The following is a 20,176-nucleotide window of genomic DNA, read 5'->3' as shown; positions in this document are numbered from 1 at the left end:
GAATAGTGTTGCTAACACTTTTGCTGGTACTGTCTCATTGTTAGAGGCTGTAGTAATCATGACCAGCTTCATTTTACACATGCAGGGAGAAATCTCAGTGGGTGGGCGGCTTGCACAGGCCAGGCCATTGTAAGTAACTATTCAAATTGCAATCCATTCTGGCATTAACTACCTGGGGTCCTAACAACTTAAAAGATATTGTCTCCATGACGTTAATCTACTTAGTAGATGTAGATGGGATCTATAGGTCACCCATTCTCTGACAAAATCACTGCAAATCTGAGTGGAGTGGATTCCCACGACCATCCTCAATTTTGATGAAGTTGCCAGAATGACTCACAGAACTCAAGGAAGTTTTTCACTTACAATTTTATTGTAAAGGATAAAAATCAGGACCAACCAAAGGAAGAGACATAGGGCAAGAGTCTGGAAGTATCCAGAAAGGTGTTTTCTAGTGACTAGTTTCTAGTCCTCTTTGCATGGATGCGTTCACCAACCAATAAGCCCAATGAGCTCCTGCACCCTGCCCCTCCTCCGGCCTTTTATTGAACTTTCATTATGCAACTCCCCACCTGTTCTGGGCTCAGGCTCATGATAGGGAACTAGCTGCTATCCAGAGCCTGCTCATTATCCTAAGCTGAAGTGAGGTCAGGTGCTCCTAGCACCAGGAAATTACAAGTGTTTTAGATGCTTCCGGAAACCTGGAGCAAAGAACTGATAAATCATTATACAACAATAACAGACCCATGTAGCTTTTCCTTGTGCTGAACTCCATCCATTCCAGAGAAACCTGCTCTCACCTGAATTTCTGCCTGTGAATTTAAGCAGGAACTCAAGATCCACTCTGACCTCTTGGATATCTAGAGAGAGGTTTTCTGTACTTCAAAACCACACCCTGTGGAAGGTTCAGGCATTACACTGGCTTACCCCGGTTATCTGGCAGAATGCACTCAGGCAATACCAGCACCAGTCAGCCCAGGGTTCCACGGGTACTAGTTGCAGCAGGTGTAAAGGACCCTTTAAAAGACAGACCCCGCCCTCTTACGCTCTCTTACTCTCGTGCTCTCTCTTACCTTCCTGTCTCTCTCCTACCCTCTGTCTCTCTCTCTCACGCCCTAGAATAAACTCTATGTTTAATGTACTCTCCATGGTTCGTGTTCCATCGCGCCGGTTCCATCTCGCGCCTTTTTAATTTTTAAACTTAAAAGAACAACACCCTGTCCTTCCGTTCCCCCCCCCCCCCACTTGAAACCAGACCAATCCAGTTTCCCCAGGATGGAGGTAATGAAGCCATCTCTACCCTAGCACAGAGTTTGTTTTGAGGAATGTGACAAGGCGCCTGAAATTGAGTCACGTGGACAAGGCCAGCTCAGGATGCAGAGGCCTGCATTTATCCTAAATCTGCGGTTTAAACATCCCCTCCCCCGACCCCACACAGAATCTCTCCTAGGTAGCTCTGTTCTAAGACCTGCAAGGTGAAAAGGAGTGGTGGATGGGAAATGATTTCAAAGGAATCAAACCCTGGTAATGAAGTCGGCACAGGAGCAGTGCAAAACCCATTTAAATTATTGATTTGAAACCCTGTCACTGGTGAGCAGGGAAGGTTTTTTTTTTATTATTGTTTATTATTTTTGTATTGCACACTCCCTATGCACTGTGAACAGTACTCGGATGCCACATACTGCTCAACCATTACCATCCTGTCGATTGTTCTCCAGATCCTTCTCTAACCCGGGCTCTGCAAGAGTGAAGAATTAAGCCGGTATCAAGCTGCCTCCAGTCGCTGGTAATAGCCAGGAAATGTTGCCAGTGTGTTTGCTTGCTCTGTGCTTTATTAAATATTATTTTGTATGATTATGTAATTAAACTGTGATCCTCTGAAACCTGTCATTTCGAAAGCGCAGGGCAGCGGAACAAAGCTAATCAACGAAAGGCTTCATTTACATTAATCCTGCTGGGAGACTGCTCAGGTCATTTCTCTGAATACCCGGGTGACCTTGCTTAGCTTAGTGTAAACATTAGGCTGCTTTCCATTATTAAACCTCTGCTAATTCAGGCCCCCGATGCAGAAGCAAATGCGCTATTAATGATAAACGCTGCAATCACATAAAAGGCTCGCCATGGGATTATAAGTGCAGCCGGATTCAAGCTCGAGCTTCCAGTTTACCTCAGTGTCGCTGCCCTAGGTTGATAAAAAGAGATGGTTTTTTGAAAGAATGAATGTAGAGCTCTGACCTCTGAATCAGCTCCGTACTAGTGCCACCTAGTGGCCATTCAGGAGCCTGCGGTTCCTTCATATTTCTAAGGGGCGGGGCTCTGGGGCTCCACCTTTCTCAGCTTCCCAAATTGGTGTTTTTGTTTGTTTGTTTGTTTGTTTTTGAATTACTTGTGTGAGAGAAGGAAAATGAGGTAGTCATTTTCTTCAAACTGCTGTGAAATTTTAAGTACCCGAGATGGTGAATTTGGGACCTTGGATCATTTTAGTATAGCCCCAAATGCCGTGCCTCCTGCTTCTTTTCCATCCCCAGCTTCCCTGATTCCTGGGGAACCCCATAATGCAAACATTGCCACCTTTGTTCCATACAGGACAGTGTCCTCAGCTGACACCACAGCCCAGAAGGAAATGAGAAAGCCCAGTTGTTCCCCAGAGCAGTCAGTCAATGATTTTATTTTCTCTCTCCAGGTGTTTCTCAGCCACATGCCTGTCAGAGGCTGTTGAGAATCAGTTCCTGCGTGCTGTTCCTGAATGATGTGACGCATCTGCAGCGTGCCCGTGCCTGAGTGCAGAGAATACTAAGTTGATTAGCCATACTTCCTAACTCAGACAAAGACAAAAAGGGCGGAGTAGGGAGACAGGCTCCTCCTGCTACAACGAATAGCAAGTGAGACCGCCATGATGGAGGGCCAGCGGGAGCCGGGCCAGCATTGATCACGGTTTCAATCCTGGATCTGTCTCTTACATAGTTGGAAAAAATGATTTGGCCTCACGGTGATCAGGAGTGAAAAAGAGAGAGCCTTTAAGGCTACCCTTATTGGATGTTGCTGGCCCTGGGGAGCTGGAGGAGGGTCAAAGGCAGGGCATCTTATGTGTTTGGTTTGAGGAACATGCTTGAATTTCATTGATTGGTTCCGAATAGGAAACTGCAGTGAAAGATAAGGAATCTGCCAGTGAGCATTCTGGCATGATTCCTGCAGAATCTGTAATGTGATCTCCCCATCATCTGGGCTGGTGGTGTAGGGCTTCTGAGGTGTCACACACTCGGTTTGGCCACTGCCTGTTTATATAAGATTTTTAGGATGCAGTCAAAGCTAGTCACAGGGTGTGAGTATGCGTAGATACTCGCTAAGTAATCATTATTATTATAGTGCACTATGATAAGAGATGACCCATAAATTGTAATGGAATCAGACCTTAGTGGAAGCCCCCTGGTTCCATTTTGTGTTGCAATAAAACCTGAGGCTGTATAATGTGCGAAACAAGAGGTTTGGTTGACTCAGGATTCTGGCAGACGGTGTATAGATAACACGGTGTGCACATCTGTAGAGTTGTGTCATCCCCCCATCCCATGTCACAGCATGGCAGAGAAGTTAAAAGGGAAGGGATACATTTAAAGAGAGATGTCCCTTGGTGAGACAGAAACAAGAGAGTAGAAAGGGGGACAGTCTTGCTCTTTTATAATAAATTGCTCATGGAAATTACCTGGTCCTGCAAGAATACACTAATCCCTGGGGAGTGATGCCCCATGACCTAGCCCACCAAGCCCCACCTTTTAAAGACACACCACCTCTCAGTCGCCTTACCCAGAGATCAAGTCTCCAGTATAAGGATTATTGAAAGACAGAGTGTAGCCAAACCTAAGCACCTCTCAACAGTGTTGTTCAAGTTCAAGTCAGGAGACTAGACACAGTGCCAGTTACATGTATTTGTGTATGTCCATATGACTGGTGCTTGCACACGAGTGTCTGAGTGTGCATGACCATGTATGTGCATTTGGGCCTATAGCAGGACATAACGGGTCTTCCTCTATAGTTCTTGGCCTTGTTGACTTGAATCAGGGTCTCTCACTGAACTGGAGGCTCACTATATTGCCTAGCCAGCCAACTTTCAGGGTCTTCCTTTCCCTGCCTCTTAATGCTATGTTTACAAGCACGTGTAGCCATGCCTAGTTTTCTATGTGGGTGCTGGGGATTTGAACTCAGGCCCTCATGCTTGCAGAGCAAGTGCTCTTACTCACTGATCCATCTCCCTATCCCCCATACCAGTGATATTAACAGAGATAATTTCCTAGGGAAATCAGTTGCTGGGATTTGGAGACTGGGAAAGCAGAAGGTGACAATAAGGAAAGTTGCAGAAGGAAGCACTGCTTTTCTTAGGGGAAGACATGGAGGGAGGCTAGAAAACTCAGAAGCCCAGAATTAGAGCTTCCAGTGTGCCCAGACCGCTGAGGGGAGTGGTGGCACTGGGATGGCGCTGGTGCCTCTTGAGTTCAGAGGAGGCTCTACAAGACTGGAGCTCGAACTTCCACATACTGGCAGACCAGAGCAGTGTGTTAGTGTGTTTGCTCGCTAGTGTGGTGATAAAATACCCAACAAAGCAATTTAAGGACCAGGGGGTCTCTTTGAGCTCATGGATGGAGGGTTTGGTCCATCATGGTGAGGAAGTCACAGTGCTAGAAGCCTGAGCCTGAACACATTGTATCTGAAGTTCAGGAAGTGGACCATGATGTATGCTGATGCTCAGCTCACTGTCCTTCTCCTGCAGCCTGGGGCCCTGGCCTACAGAGGGTGCTGCCCACCCTTAGTGTGCTCTTCCTATATCAATTAACCCACTATTGAAACTCCCTCACAGATGTGCCCAGAGGTTTGTCTTCTAGATGACTCTAACTAATCACAAGCAGGTACATGTTTTCCCTCCAGGTAGTTTCATTTTCGTTTACCAACTGGTGATATAAAACTTTTTAATATGCAGGAAATATGAATAAATTTGGGTTTATATAACCCGAGAGCAGTTACTACTACTATAAAATAAGAGTAATGTAATACACACTCCTTTCCTGATACTTCAAAAGCTGTATCAGTATCATTAGTGTATTCTTACACATCTGGGGACCTATAAAAAGCATGTCAATCAAACTTCACCCTGAAGTCGAGGTGGGGGTACCCGGATACCCAGATTATGATAAAGCACTTTATGCCTGAATAAAACTGAGACTCTGTGAATGAATGTAGAATGCTGGTGAACAGCTGTTGCCTGTTTTTGCCACACACACCATTCTGGGTTCTGCTTTGTGATATTGAGCCCGGGGCTCATTTCTCTACAGCCTCCTTTGTTACGGGGACACTGGAGAAGGACTGGAAGTCAGGAGGAGGTAGTTAGCATCTTCCCCTTCTTGGGGCTTGTTAGTCCCACCTGTGTTGCTGTGACAGCCATTCTTCACTAGCAGGTCATTCCAGTGTCTCCCATTCTCCCTGTACCAGCTTCCTGGTGCCTCTGCTGAAAGATGCACCTGCTGTATGTACACACTGCAGTCCTTAGGGACCTGTGGCTCTACTCTCCCCAAACCCAGCCTCTTACTGCTGGGGCCCTGCTTTTGCTTCTGGGTTTTTATGCAAAGGACCAGGTAATACCACTCATTAAATATTTTGGAGGGTTTTGCCCTTTGAAAGTAGGCAAGCAGTTAATAACTGTAAGTTTAAAAAATTACATCTACTTATTACATGAGCCTGTATGTGTACATGTGTGCATGCCTCACAGGACACATGTAGAGGGCAGAGGATAAACTATGGGAGTGGGTTCATATGTCTTACTGTGTGGAGCCTGAGAATTGAACTTGGGTCATTGGGCTTGGTGGATAAGCATCGTTATGGTGAGCAGTCCTGCTGGTGTCGGTAGCTTCCTGTACACCCACCTCTTGCACCTGCTTTTCTCCTAAATCTGGAAACACAGTAACTTGGAGAAAAGCTCCAAATGTCTTGTACAGTGACAGGCGTGGGGAGACACTCCTCTCCTCCTTTCTCTTGATTTTCTTCACAGATCCAAGAGGTCCCCAGAGAATGTTCCAGCCCTTTCCCTTAATGACACTAGGGGTGGGAAGAGCAGGAGTCTGCTTGCGTTTCCGGTTAGAACCTCCTAGATTGCCTCTCGCCTGTGACACTGTAGGACTGAAGGTTTGGCCCATCCCACTTAGGGAGGAGTAGCTCTTGTTTACATCCATCCAGAAGTTAGCACCAAAGATAAAATGAGGCCTTTGGCAAGCCAAGCTGATCAAACTTGGTTCCTGCCCTAGAGCAGGTTCAATCTACTAGGGACACACTCAGTGTAACAGTGTGAACCTAAGCCTAAATATTCTCATCATGCAATCAATCATTGGTGCTTTAAGCCTTCTGTGAAGGTCTCAGGAGGCTGCTGGAGGGAGTATATGATAACTGAGTGGCACCCCAGACACATCAGCCCATGTGGGGTGGCACAAATGCGTCTGAGGACATCTGGACATCTGTGTTTAGGAGCCTATAGGGAGGTATATAAAGTCAGGGCAGAGTGTTGGACATGCAGGGTCACTAAGATGGAGACCTGAGGTAATGAACTTTCATGGGGAGAGAGAGACTGGCTCCTACAGGACCTGGGATGACACCTTACAGAGACCACAGGAAGCTGGCTGGGTGAGCCCCATCTGCAGCATAGACAGCTCACACCAGCAGTTGTGTGAGAGAGTTGGCAAGATCTGAGGCAGGAAAGTGGCTACAACGATGTGTCATAATACTAGCTGGTGGCTCTAAAGATGTGTCAGAGATGTTCCACTGTTTTGTGAGCCAAACAGTGATTCAAAGTAGTGGGTACAAGTGAATAAAATTTGTGCCCAAGCTGCTTCTTGGAATATCTCATCCAGCAGAGACACTGGGTTTGACCTGAGAAGACACTGCAAGGAAAGATGATGCATCTAGCAGACCAGGATAGGAAGGGCCAATGGGAAGCAAGGCTGGGGGTGGTGCACAGTTTGGAGGGTGTCATATACCAGTGTCTGTGTGCCATTGCTTAAGCTACTGAAAACTGGTGTCCACGTGAGGCCGTGTGTTAGGAAGTCTAATCTGGGTGCTGTGTGTAGGAGGCGTCAGAATAGGAAGGGAGCCGTGTCAGTGACTCTTCTTGTTGCCATGACAAACACCTGACAAGAAACATGGTAAGAAAGGAAGGGCTTACAGTTAGAGGGGATACAGTTCATGAAGGCTGGGGACGAATTGTGGCGGGAGCATGAGACAGGTGGTCACAGAGCAGATACAAAACATCAAGTCCCGCCCACACTGACTCACTTCCTCCCACGAGGCTCTGCCCACTAAAGGTTCTGTGACCTTCTGAAATAGAATCACCAGCTTGGGACCAAGAGTTCAAACACGTGACCCCGTGGGGACATTTTATGTTCAAGGCACAACAGTAGCCCCGCAGCAAAACTAGTGTATTGGCAAGTGATAGCCAGGGTCAGAAACAGCAGATTGGCATTAAAAGTGGGAGTTGGCAGATGAACAATGTGCAGGGAGTGAGAGACATGAGCACTCAGCCCTAAATGGACATCTTTACCAAACTCCTCCCCTCAAAGCTCAGGAATCTATGTGGAAGAGGAGGAGAAAGGTTGTAAGAGCCAGCAGTGGTGGATGTCTCCAAGGAAACGGAGTCTTCCAGACACCAACAGGACTGATGCCCATATGAATTCAGAGGCTGTGACAGCCTGCATAGGTTCAAGCCAGATGGCTTCCCAGCTCTAGGAGTGAGAAACAGGCATAGGGTCTCATTTCTAACAAAGAAGCAATCTGTAATTGATACCCACGGTGAAGAGAATGTCAGTTTTCTCCAGTGGCTCTCACTGGGTATACCAACCACACTTCAGGGCCAGCCCCGTGCTTAGGAGTAGCTGGCCAACACAAAATGAAATCCATGATGTTTTTGTGGACGTTTGCTTCATTTTGATTTGTTTGTGCCTTTTTTTTTTTGTTTCGTCTTTTGCTTGTTTGTTTTGATTTTTGTTTCTTTATTTTCATGGCTTGTTTTTTAAAATATGTATTTGAAAGACAGGGGACCAGAACTTAAAGTTGAGTGGGTAGGGAGGTGGGAAGGATCTTGGAGGAGCTGGTAGAGGGAAAAACATGATTGAAATATATTGTATGAAAAAAATTTCAATTAAAAAAAGAGAAAGTGGGTATGGGGCGTTGTGTTTGTAAGGAAGACTGCTGAAGTGAAGGCCAGTGATGGGGAAGTATTGGGAGGGAGAGGTCAAAATTCCATGGGAATTTGCTCATTGAAATGAGAAGGATGTAAAATGGAATCAGCGCCTTTCCTCAGCTGCCGCCAAGGTGCTCGGTTCTTCCGAGGAAGCTAAGGCCGCACTGGGGTGAGGCCCTCACTTCCGCTACATGGCCTCCGTTTCTGAGCTCGCCTGCATCTACTCTGCCCTCATCCTTCACGACGACGAGGTGATGGTCACGGAGGATAAGATCAATGCCCTCATTAAAGCAGCTGGTGTCAATGTTGAACCTTTCTTGCCTGGCCTGTTTGCAAAGGCCTTGGCCAAAGTCAACATTGGGAGCCTCATCTGCAACATATTGACTGGTGGACCTGCGCCAGCAGGTGGTCCTGCCCCCTCTACTGCTGCTGCCCCAGCTGAGGAGAAGAAAGTAGAAGCAAAGAAAGAAGAATTTGAGGAGTCTGATGATGACATGGGCTTTGGTCTTTTTGACTAAGCCTCTTGTTAACATGTCCAATAAAAAGATGAACCTTAAAAAAAAAAAAAAGAAATGGAAACAGCAAGAGAAAGGGTAATTTTAGTGTTAGTAGCTAGTATCTGAAAAATAGACCTTTCCCAGTTTGTATCTATATGATGTGTCCTGCAATGAATATAAAATCAGCCCATGATTTCAGATGAGACCCTGAAGCAGGTGGGAAGGGGACAAAGGAGTGTGGGGTAACACTCCATGACAATGGAATGCTGGCAGTGATTGATTTTCACCACAATCGTAACCATAACAGTGCTCCACTTACTCTGCATTTCTGTTTGAAAGGGCTCCACTAGGCAAATTTCAACGAGTAGTCAATGAAATTAGCCTACAAATTAGTTTCTGGTAGTACTATATACACTAGTACAATATTCTGAAAAGCAATAAAAGATGTGGCAAATTCCACTCCCAGGAATTTATCCTAAGGAAATGCGTGGTTTTTTAAAGCCAAAGCTGGAGGCTTTTAGTTCATTTTAGTGTTATTTGTGCTAACCGGAAATAGTGAAGGCACAAAACGCCAATGGAAGGACATTGTAGATGATGCTGTGAGGATTCAACGAATCTATTAAAATGAAAATTACCATTAAGTGTCTGGGGGAGAAACACGAAGACATGTTTGATAGGATAAGCGAGAGTATTATGCTTTGCTTGCTTCAGTATAACTAAGTACATGCATGCATTGGGTAGAACTTGGATCCTGATAGGAAAAAAATGAAGGCAGATGCTGTGGTCAGTCACTTGGGCTCAGTGGTCAGGATGCTGCACTCAAATCCAGCAATGTACTAGCTTGTGACCATGCATTGGTGCAACACAAGGGTGCCACTTAAAAGTCCTTTCAATAAAAGCACCTGCCACTAAAAGTTGTGGATATTTCAATGAAATAATCTACATAGAGCAAATGGATCCACGGCAGTGTTGGACTAATGATACCCACTAATGATACACATGTATGATTGTTTTTGGCCTGCATATATGTAGGTACACATATGAATGTAGTGCCTGTGGAGGCAGAAAGAGGATGCAGAATCCCCTGGAACAAAAGATTGTAAGCCACCATGTAGTTGCTGGGAACCTAACCCAGAATCTTCTGCAAAGCCATGAAGCCATCTCTCCAGGTTCCATTTTTTAGTTTCTACTAAAACTACCTCTTTGATTTTTTTTAATGTTCAAGGGATGCAGTTCTCTCTCTCTCTCTCTCTCTTATTAAAAAAGATTTATTTATTTATACAGCATTCTCTGAATGTATTCCTGCAGATCAGAAGAGGGCACTAGATCTCATTATAGATGGTTGTGAGCCACCATATGGTTGCAGGGAATTTAACTCAGGATCTCTGGAAGAGCAGCCAGTGCTCTTAACCTCTGAGCCATCTCTCCAGCCCTGGATGTAGTTCTCTTTAATGGAATTAAGTAAAATTACTCAAAACATTGAGACAGAACTGTTAGGACAGGGTTCGCTGTTTTGTCTTTGTGGGTTTTGTTTCTGGTTTACTGTGTTTTCAATTTACTTGACATCTGATGACTCTAGGAGTGAAATAAATATAATGTTAAAAAAAAAAAGAGAGAACAGAAAACCTTCACTCCTCGTGCCTTTCTGGCTTTAAGCTTCTTTTCTGCCTCAACTATTTGAAGCATAGATACAATTAACTTCTTGTGCTTTCTCTCCTAAATGGTAGGTATGTTCAGGATTAGACATAGGTGTCAAGAGGGACACTGCCAGGCTCAGATTCAGATGGGGATGGCTGTGAATTCTGACCAATTGCCATGAAAGGTTTGTACTACTGGCCAAGGGAGGAAGGGGGAATGCCAGTCCTTCCTGCATGGCCCCCAGCATACTATCACCCTACCTGAGATGTGGGTGATGCTGATTTTGTTAGAGCTCTGCTGGTTTCCATTACTTGTCTCTGTCCTGCTTATTCCATGTAGCGAGGATGGTCCCTGGTGCTTGCAATGGTCAGAAGACACACAGCTGACACATGACCATCCTATTAACACCCAGCTTTAGAGCAAAGGAGAGGAGAGGCCTCTCCAGTGCCAGGCGTTCACCACAAAGGATCTGAAAGCCCTGCAGAGCAGACCCTGGCTCGTCAGCAGCTTTGCTTCTGGCTGCTTGGAGCATACTCTTGGAACCAGTCCAGCACTCTGCTCTAATGACCTGGTGTGTTGTCTGCATCATGAATGAAAAGACTGATGATGTTCCAAGCATCAGCTTGATGGAAGACTGGGTTGGACCTGTTCCCGGGGCACTGGGTCTATGCAGGAGCTCAGGTACCTGCTGTTTCCTGTATGCTTCAGAGCACAGTGGGACTTACAGTGTGCATCCAGCAATGACGCCTGTAGGACCAGTTCTTCAAAACACCACTGGTGTTCACAGAGGCACTCATGGTTGGGTTGCTCATTGTAGTGTTCTTTTAGTAGCAAAGGACTGAAAAGAAACCAAGTATCTACAAGTAAGAAATGGTCTAAATGAGCTGTGGCACATGAATAAAAATACATGAAGAGAGTTCCCAGCAAGCTTAAGGGCAAAGATGGCTGTTCCAGGAATGTAGGTTAGTTAACATAGGCTGGTATTGTAAGCATGTACTGTGAAAAGGGATATAAGGGCTGGTAAATGGCCCAGTGCAGTAAGAATGCTTGCTCAGAAAGTAAGACAATCTGAATTCAAATCTCTAGTACCCACATAAAATCAAAGCATGGATGCTCTTGCCTACAACTCTGGCATTGGGAGGCAAAGATAAGGGGATCCTTGGAGATTGCTGGCCAGCCAGTCTAACCAAAAAAGGGCAGCTTCAGGTTCAGGGAGTGAGTTTGCTTAAAAAATAAGGTGGAGAATAACAGAAAAACATCTTCCTCTGGCCTCCATATGAGCACACAAACAAGTACAACAACAACAACAACAACAACAACACACACACACACACACACACACTTACAGACACACACACACACACATTCACAGATACACTCACATAGACACACATACACCCACTCACAGACACACACCCATACACATACCTACTCATAGACACAATCACACAAACAGACACATTCACAGACACATTCACACAGACAGACAGACAGACAGACAGATAGACACACACACACACACACACACACACACACACACACACACACACACACGGGGTGAGGATGGGGAATTGATTTATTCTACTGGTTCAATGTTCAGTGATGAATTGGTGAAAGGAAGTCAGAAACCACACAAAGAGAGAACAGCCCCTAGAATAAGTACAGCATTGCACAAGGTAAGGATGGAAACGGAACTACATGAACAATAATTAGAGCCTTTGTAGTGTGAGCATTATGCTGCAATCTGCATTCTGTGTAGCTATTGAGCAAAGAGAAAAGAGGGTGGAAAGGTATATGCATGGGTTGGCAGGTGTGCTAGGAAGCAAATGTGCTTTTTTAATGGTGGGAGTCAAACGGAAAACACTTGAGGCTGAACATGGAATAAAAAACAAAAGCTAGATCCCAGGTGGATCTCTGTGAGTTCGAGGTCAGCCTGGTTTACAGGACATCCAAGGCTACAAAAGAAACCTTGTCTTGAAAAACAAAAAACAAAACAACAACAACAAAAAAACCACAGGCAAGTTAACTAAGGAAGGGCTGGAGAGGTGACTCAGCTGTTGAGATCACTTGTTACCCTTCCAAAGGACCTGAGTTCGGTTCCCAATACTCATATCAGGTGGCTCACAACCTTCTGTAACTACAGCTCCAGGGCATCCAATGTCTTTGGATTTCAAGGGCACTTGAACTCATGTTCAACAACCACCCCCACTCCTACACATAATTACTGAAAATATAAAGAACTAAGACAATCAGGCCAATGAGATGGCTCAGTGGGAACAGGTGCCTGCTGACAAGCCCAACTACCTTAATTCGATTCTTGGAACCCACAGGTGGAAAGAGAGAACTGGGTGCTGCAAGTTGTCCTTTGACATGTATGTTGTAGCATGTATAACACCTCCACACATAAATAAAAAATTAAAATGAATTAATAAAAAGAACTAAGGAAATCAAGTAAAAAAAACTTAATTGGTTTCTTTGGGAATGACTGATCACAAGCCCTGTAGAAAAGTTTCAGGTTTTAGATATAAATATTAATACCTCATACATGTTTTTAAAAATTCAATTAAGTAGCAATAAAATATTTTGAAACATAATTAAATAATGTAACAAAAGCCTTTGTGCATTTTTATACCACTTCACAAATGTTCATAGTTAACAGCTTTGTGGAGATGGTATAAGTCACTTAATATGGGTATACAGGAGGTTTATGTTATTTGTATGTAGAGAGATTGATGGATAGATGATCAGAAAATGCGTAAGAAAAAGTCACCTTAAACCCATGGCCTCCAGGCTCTTCGTGGTGGAGAACTCAGCTGGTGGGCCTTCCGACATGCCTTCTGCAGCATGAGGGTCTATGCTGTCTAAAACACTAGTTAATTTTAAATGGAGCTTTTATGCAGCACTGGGCACAGAACTCAGAGCCTTATTCACGCGGGGCAGGCATTTTACCTGCCCACTGTGTACTGGGGCTTTTCCACTGAGGAATTCATCAAGCCTACAAGTCTTCTCACCTCCTTACAGTTGCTACATGAGTCTGGAAAAGGATACGGAAGTGATGGCCATCTTACCCACTGGCCCTCTTCCCTAACTTAATAAGCACCCAAGGCACACACAAGGAATTCTTTCCTCTCTTTTACTAGAGCTTATTTCTGGGTGGACCTGAAAACACATGAGCTTCTGTTTCTCACCCCCAGCTTACTAAATAAAACAAGTCTTTGGAATCATTAAGTCTTAGTAGATAATTATGTCAATTCCTCCGTAGTTAAAATGATTGCAGCAGAGGGTTTTGCTAAAGGGAAGAGCTGGCTGCTAAAGGTTCTAGAATCAACTTGGGAGGGGAAATATGTGGGTGCAAAAGGAGGAAAATTACACCAAAAATGCCCAAGTGCCCTAAAGATGACTGTAGTCTTGTCTTTTTTTTTTTTTTGTATTTCCAGACAGGGTTTCTCTGTGGTTTTGGAGGCTGTCCTGGAACTAGCTCTTGTAGACCAGGCTGGTCTCGAACTCACAGAGATCCGCCTGCCTCAGCCTCCCAAGTACTGGGATTAAAGGTGTGCATCACCATCACATGGCTTCACAATGCAAATTTTTTTATGTTTTATTTTTTTTTGCAATTTTTAAAATTTGAATTAGAAACAGGATTGTTTTACATGACAATCCCAGTCCCCTTCTCCCGTCCTCCCTTACCGCCCCCTCCCCCAACTAAAACCCTATCTATCACAAATCCTTTCTGCTCCCCCTGGATGGTGAGGCCTTCCATAGGGTGTCATCAATCTATTGTATCCTTTGGGATAGGGCCTAGGCCCACCCCCAATGTGTCTTGGCTCAGGGAGTATTCCTCTGTGTGGAATGGGCTCCCAAAGTCCACACCTATGCTAGGGATAAGTACTGAACTTCTACAGGAGGTCCTCTAGATTTCTGAGGTTTCCTCACAGAAACCCATGTTCCTGGGGTCTGGATCAGTCCCATGCTGGTATTCCAGCTATCAGTCTAGGGAGCAAGAGTTCCCCGATGTTCAGGTCAGCTGTTTCTATGGGTTTCACCAGCCTGGTCCGGACACAATGTAAATTTCTTGAGGGTGATGATTTTTTTTAAAAAAGATTTATTTATTTCTTTTCTGAATATATGCCTTTAAGAGGGCATCAGATCCCACTATAGATGGCGACGAGCCACCATTTAGTTGCTGTGAATTGAACTCAAGACCTCTGGAAGAGCAACCAATGCACTTAACCTCTGAGCCATGCATGTCTCCAGCCCCTAAGGGTGATGCTCTTAACAGCGTTACATAGGAGAGTACCTTTTGATCTTAGGAGGTATTTGTTCAAATATTTGTGGAAAAAATGTGTTACATAAATGTTTTCTTCTATGTGTTAAAAACAAGTATATAGAATACAATGTATAATGAATTCAGTATTATGCATTGATGGTACAGTAAGCAGCTGTTATGCATTATGTACTTTTTTAGGCACTAGGGTACCAACAGGGAGCAAGCAAACCAGATGCTTGCCTTCATCAGCCTGTATTATTTTGAGAAGGAGAAAAACACATCTCCCTGTACCAAGTTATAAAAGCTATCCAGCTTCTTCATCAGGACCAATGCACTTACTGTCTATAATGCCTATTTCATATTCTTTCTCTGGAATGCCCTTGGCTGCAAGGAAAAGGCTGGCCCATCTTTACCAGTTCCCCACTGGGGGATGCCAACATGCAGTGATATAGTCTATAGATTGTCACAGATGCCCAAGCTCTCATCCCAGTATAGGATCACTCTGAAGGGCCATCCTGACTCCAAAGTCCCCTTTAGCTTCAGGGCAACTGTGTGCAGCTTCTCCCAAGCCCTGATCTATTCCTCTTTCTCTCCTGAAGGTGTTTCTAAGATTTGCCCCAATTAACTCCCATAATTCAGACCTTCCCTTCTCAGAATCCATTTCCTACAGAACCTGCCCTAGGGCTAGGGTCAGAGGTTGATGCTTTTTCGGTACAGATCATACCTGGGATTTAACCCCCAGTGTGTATACACACACACACACCCTGCCCTAAAGTGCTGTGCAATTCTAGGGCTCTGGCCAGACTTGACTACCACCATCTTGAGTGGAAGTGTTGTTTTTACTAGTTATACAGGCACACATTCCAAGTCCTACAAGATAAACAAAATCATTAAGCTTGTCACCTGAGCATTTCTGCATCATGCCCCAACTATTTCTTGACTGATGTCTGACAGGTTAATAGGTACATTCTGGTTGACTGCCTGATAAACATCTTGCTCCTGCTGTGGGGTGCAGGAACTCTCCCAAGTGGCACTTTGGTCCATAGGACACCAACACATTGCACTTTATACAATTTTAAATTTGTCTGCTCTATTGACACCTGCGTTTGGTGGCTGGTGCTCATATACAGGAACTAGATTTTTCTGCAATAGCAGTACAGTGAGCATGAGGTTATACATGATTCAACAGGGAAAATTAAAGATCGGAGAGCTATTGTCTTAGTAAATTTGGGCAAATCCCTGGTACAGCCTGGGGACAAGAAACAAATACCCGAGACAAAACAAAAGTATCTGTTCTAGTTTGGTTCATGTTACTATGATAAAACACTACCCTGAAACAACTTGGGAAGCAAGGGGTTTACTTGTCTTTCACTTCCAGATTACAGTTCAACACTGAAGGAAGCCAAAATAGGAACTAAGGCACAGACTGAAGCAGAGACAGTGGAATTACTGGCTTGCACTCTTCGGTCCACATTTAGCTATCTTCTTTATAGTTCCTATGTTACGATAAATCTTTCTGCCAAAAGCCGCCGAGCCCCACCACCATGTTTGAGCTTTACGCCAGCCACCCGCCCGAGTTAGGCCCAAATGAATACACAGAAACTTGTATTAGGTACAATGCTGCTTGGCCAATGAGTAGGATTCTCATCTGTTAGTTCAGTCTTAACTATCATAAACCTATATATTTTATAAGACTTATCTTATCGGACGCCTTATTGGTGTCCCTCCTTGCCGGTGGATCATATTGTGCTGCTGGAGAAGGAGCAGAGGGGAAAAAAGGGACATACTTCCTATTTCCTCTCTTAGATATGAGTCTCCTTGCCATGTCACTTCCTGCCTGGATCATCACTTCCCTACTACATTTCCCAGAATCCTCTTTGACTCCTAGTCCTTGCTTGCCATTGGCCAAACAGTATTTTATTCAACAATCAATAAGATAAACATACAAAAAAGTACATTCCCCATCATTCCTAGGAGTGCCTGCTCCTGGGGTGGCAACACCCATAGTGGGTTGGGCCCTCCTAAGACATTCAACAATCTAAGAAAATGCCACACAGACATGCCCACAGGCTAATCTGATGGAGGTGTTCCCTCAGTTGAGATCTTCTCAGGTGACTCTAGTTTGTGTCAAGTTGTACAGTGCTTTTGTACTGGTGTGTGTGTGTGTGTGTGTGTGTGTGTGTGTGTGTGTATGCATGCTCACATGTGTGTGCAGGTGCGTGTGCACATGTATGTGAGGGCCTGAAGTTAGCATGCATTATCTTCCTTGATCACTCTTTCTTTATTGAGGCAGGTGTTGGCATCCCTGGCATATGCCACACCTGCCCAGCTTTTATGTAGAGGATCTGAACTCCAATCTTCAAGCTGTATGGCAAGGGCTGTTTATGCACTGAGCCACCTCTCTAGGGCCCTAGTTACAGTCTTGCTATATGTCCTAATCCAGCTTCTTCATAATTTTCACATTAAAAATTTGTTTAGAGCTGGTGGTGGTGGTGGTGGCGGCGGCGCTCGCCTGTAATCTCAGCACTTGGAAGGCAGAGGCAGGCGCATCTGTGCATTTGAGGCCAGCCTGACCTACAGAGTGAGTTCCAGGATGGCTAGGGACCTGTTACACAGAGAAAGTTTGTCTCACCCCCCCCCAATTGTTTTGAGATAGACTTTCAAGTATTCTAGGATGGCTTGGACTCATTACTTCAACCTTCAGAATGCAGGGATTAGAGATGCAAGCAACCATTCCTGGTACATGGTGCTGAACATCAAACTCAGGACTTCATATATGGCAGGCAAGCACTCTACAGCAACTGAACTGTATCTCCAGTCCCTGGCTAAAAACTTTTGTTAAAGTTTTTGGGCCATATATTTTACTTTGCTTGCAACTTTTTTTCTTAGTGGGAAAGACAAAGCCTGAGGCAAATTCTCAGATACAGGGAGAGGAAAAGCACATATCCTCTCTCTACCCTTCTCCTCCTTTTCCTCTTCCTCTTTTTAATAAATGCATAAAGCAGGACAGCCTTGGCAAGTGATTATGGATAATGGGCCTGCAAAAGCCACCCACCTTTTCCTGCTCTATTTATGGTTTTATTTCTGAAAACCAGCCGGTTTTATGAGAGGCCAGAAGCAGTGAGGGCTGAATTCTGGCCTCTGTCTCTTACTCCATCACCATAATGACCATGCCTGCGGCACTGGAGAAAGAGTGGAGAAGTACTCACAGGAGAAGACATTCTGATCATCGCAGGGTTATAATGTCTTCTGACAGGCGTGGGTGGGAGGAAATGATGAAGCTGAGAACTGTGCTATCATTTCAGTCTTCCTTGTTTGAGCACAGCAAGATGCAGGCAGCAGCCTCCCAACACTGTCTGTGCCGGTGGAGCGAAATCTGAGATTGGCACTCGTGTTGATTTGAGAGCCCCTGACTGTGTTCACCTTCCGTGTTCATCAGGGCAGGTTGGGCAGTAGCGACAAGCTTTTTGATAGACCGGGGAGGACAGAAGCATTCTAGTTTGGTTCATTTAGAAACAGTTGTCTCTCAGGTTTCATTTGTCAGACTGGCCAAGAGAATACACAGCCATGTATATTAAGCTGATGCATGTTCCAAATTTTGTTTATATTGCTGTGATAGAGCTTATCATGACCTGGGAGGAAAGGACTTACTTTATCTTTTTTTTTTTAAAGATTTTATTTATTTATTATGTGTACAACATTCTGCTTCCATGTATATCTGCACACCAGAAGAGGGCACCGGATCTCATAATGGATGGTTGTGAGCCACCATGTGGTTGCTGGGAATTGAACTCAGGATCTCTGGAAGAGCAGTCAGTGCTTTTAACCTCTGAGCCATCTCTCCCGCCCAACTTACTTTATCTTAAACGTTACAATCCAGTTATCTAGAGAAGCCAAGGCAGGAACTCCAGGCAGGAGCTTGAAGCAGAAACTACAGAGAAATGCTGCTTACTGGCTTGCTATTGGCTTATTTTTAGCTATTTTCCTTCCTTCCTTCCTTCCTCCCTTCCTTCCTTCCTTCCTTCCATTTATCTATTATCTATCTATCTATCTATCTATCTATCTATCTATCTATCTATATTGTTTTACATCCTGACTGCAGCCTCCCTCACTCCTCTCCCCCCACCCCCACCCGCCTCTCCATGTTAGCTCAGAAAGGGGCAGCAGAGATGGCTCAGCTGTTAAAGGCTAAGCTTACAACCAAAAATCAGCTACCTTTCTTATGCAGCTCAGACCCACCTACCTAAGGATGATATTGCCTCAGTGGGCTGGGCCTTTCTACATCAATTAGCAATCAAGAAAACACCCCACAGACATGGCTATGAGCCAACCTGATGGAAGCAGTTCTTCATTTGAGGGTCCCTCTTCTCAGGCATGTTAAGTTGGCAACCAAGGTTACATTATCACAGTGTTCTACCTCCAATCTCACCTCCTGGGCAGCTGGCTTCTCCCAGAGTAAACCAAGAGATAGGGAAATTGTTCAAGAAGGAAGCCACAGTCTTTTTCTAATCTAATACATGAGTACCACATGACTCCTATTTGTGACTTGTGAGTCATTAGCCTATCATCCATTCAGAATAATGAGACTCTCATGAAGGCATGAAAAACAAAAGGTGGGGGACTGCTGAGGGCCAGTTTGAAAGCAACGACTTCAATTACTATATCCCAGCAAGGCATTCCAATAGATCCTATGATACTTAACCAGAAGGGCAAAATGCAGAAGGATGTTAGACTCATTGAGGTTAAATTACTTGCCTAGATCACACAGATATACATAAATAATTATATAACCAACTAAAATAATTTAAAATACCAATATAATAAATAACATTATATACAAGCTTTCATAAAGAAAATTTAGGCCCCAGACATTCTTTTTGTTGTCGTGACAGTTTTTGCAGACTCCTGTGCATTTAACATGTGACACTTGCCACAGTCATTGCTGTAGACTGAGTGTCTGTGCCCTAAAATTCATCTGTTGAAACCTAAGCCTCTGTAAGACACTATGCAGAGGTAGAGGCTTGGGAAATGATTAGGATATGACAGTGGAACCTGCATGAATGGAACTTTTATCAAAGAAAGCCCCAAGAACACACTATGTCATTTGAGGACACATGACACTATTTGTGTCCTCCATGAACCAAGAACTAGGACCTTAGTGGACATTAGATGTTGTCAGGACCATTGGCTCCCTAATGATGGCATGGAGACTCATTATTAATTATGAAAGCTTGGCCGGTAGCTTAGGCTTGTTTTAACTAGCTCTTACAACTTGAATTTCCCCGTGTCTTTTAATCTACATTCTTTTATGTGACTTGGTTACCTTTACTCTGTTCTGCCCATGTTGCTTCTTATGCATCTCTTCCTTTCTTCTTTCCAGCATCCTCTGTGCCTGGAAACCCTGCCTAGTTATTGGCTGAATGAAAGCCTATTCAGTTTTTATTAAACCAATCAGAGTGATACATCTTCACAGTGCAAGAAAAGATTATTTCACAACAATTAGATATGAATAGCACATACTTTTCAAGCTAGAACTTGGGAGGCAGAGGCAGGAGGATCTCT

General features: G+C 44.4%; 1 protein-coding gene and 1 long non-coding RNA gene across 2 annotated transcripts; one reads left to right on the top strand and one right to left on the bottom strand.

Annotated features, from left to right (window-relative positions):
- Window positions 1-350: 350 nt before the first annotated feature.
- On the bottom strand, window positions 351-13,859 carry LOC113831744. Its single transcript, XR_003484674.2, has 3 exons — window positions 13,118-13,859; window positions 11,073-11,185; window positions 351-2,777 (listed from the first exon to the last, which is right to left on the bottom strand). It is a non-coding gene; the product is annotated as an uncharacterized LOC113831744 (long non-coding RNA).
- LOC100771356 (60S acidic ribosomal protein P1) lies at window positions 8,404-8,734 on the top strand. Its single transcript, XM_027411868.2, has one exon. The coding sequence runs from the start codon at window positions 8,404-8,406 to the stop codon at window positions 8,728-8,730; it is 327 nt and encodes a 108-aa protein (XP_027267669.1). The 3' UTR covers window positions 8,731-8,734.
- Window positions 13,860-20,176: the final 6,317 nt, after the last annotated feature.

This window comes from Cricetulus griseus, chromosome 4, assembly GCF_003668045.3.
Source record: "Cricetulus griseus strain 17A/GY chromosome 4, alternate assembly CriGri-PICRH-1.0, whole genome shotgun sequence".
Taxonomy (NCBI): Eukaryota; Metazoa; Chordata; class Mammalia; order Rodentia; family Cricetidae; genus Cricetulus; species Cricetulus griseus.
Note: the sequence above shows the minus strand (reverse complement) of the source record. Positions and strands in the feature narration are given on the sequence as shown.

What these genes read in the sequence shown, in the direction of transcription:
- LOC100771356 (XM_027411868.2), top strand. Translation starts at nt 8,404, where the DNA reads ATGGCCTCCGTTTCTGAGCTCGCCTGCATCTACTCTGCCCTCATCCTT.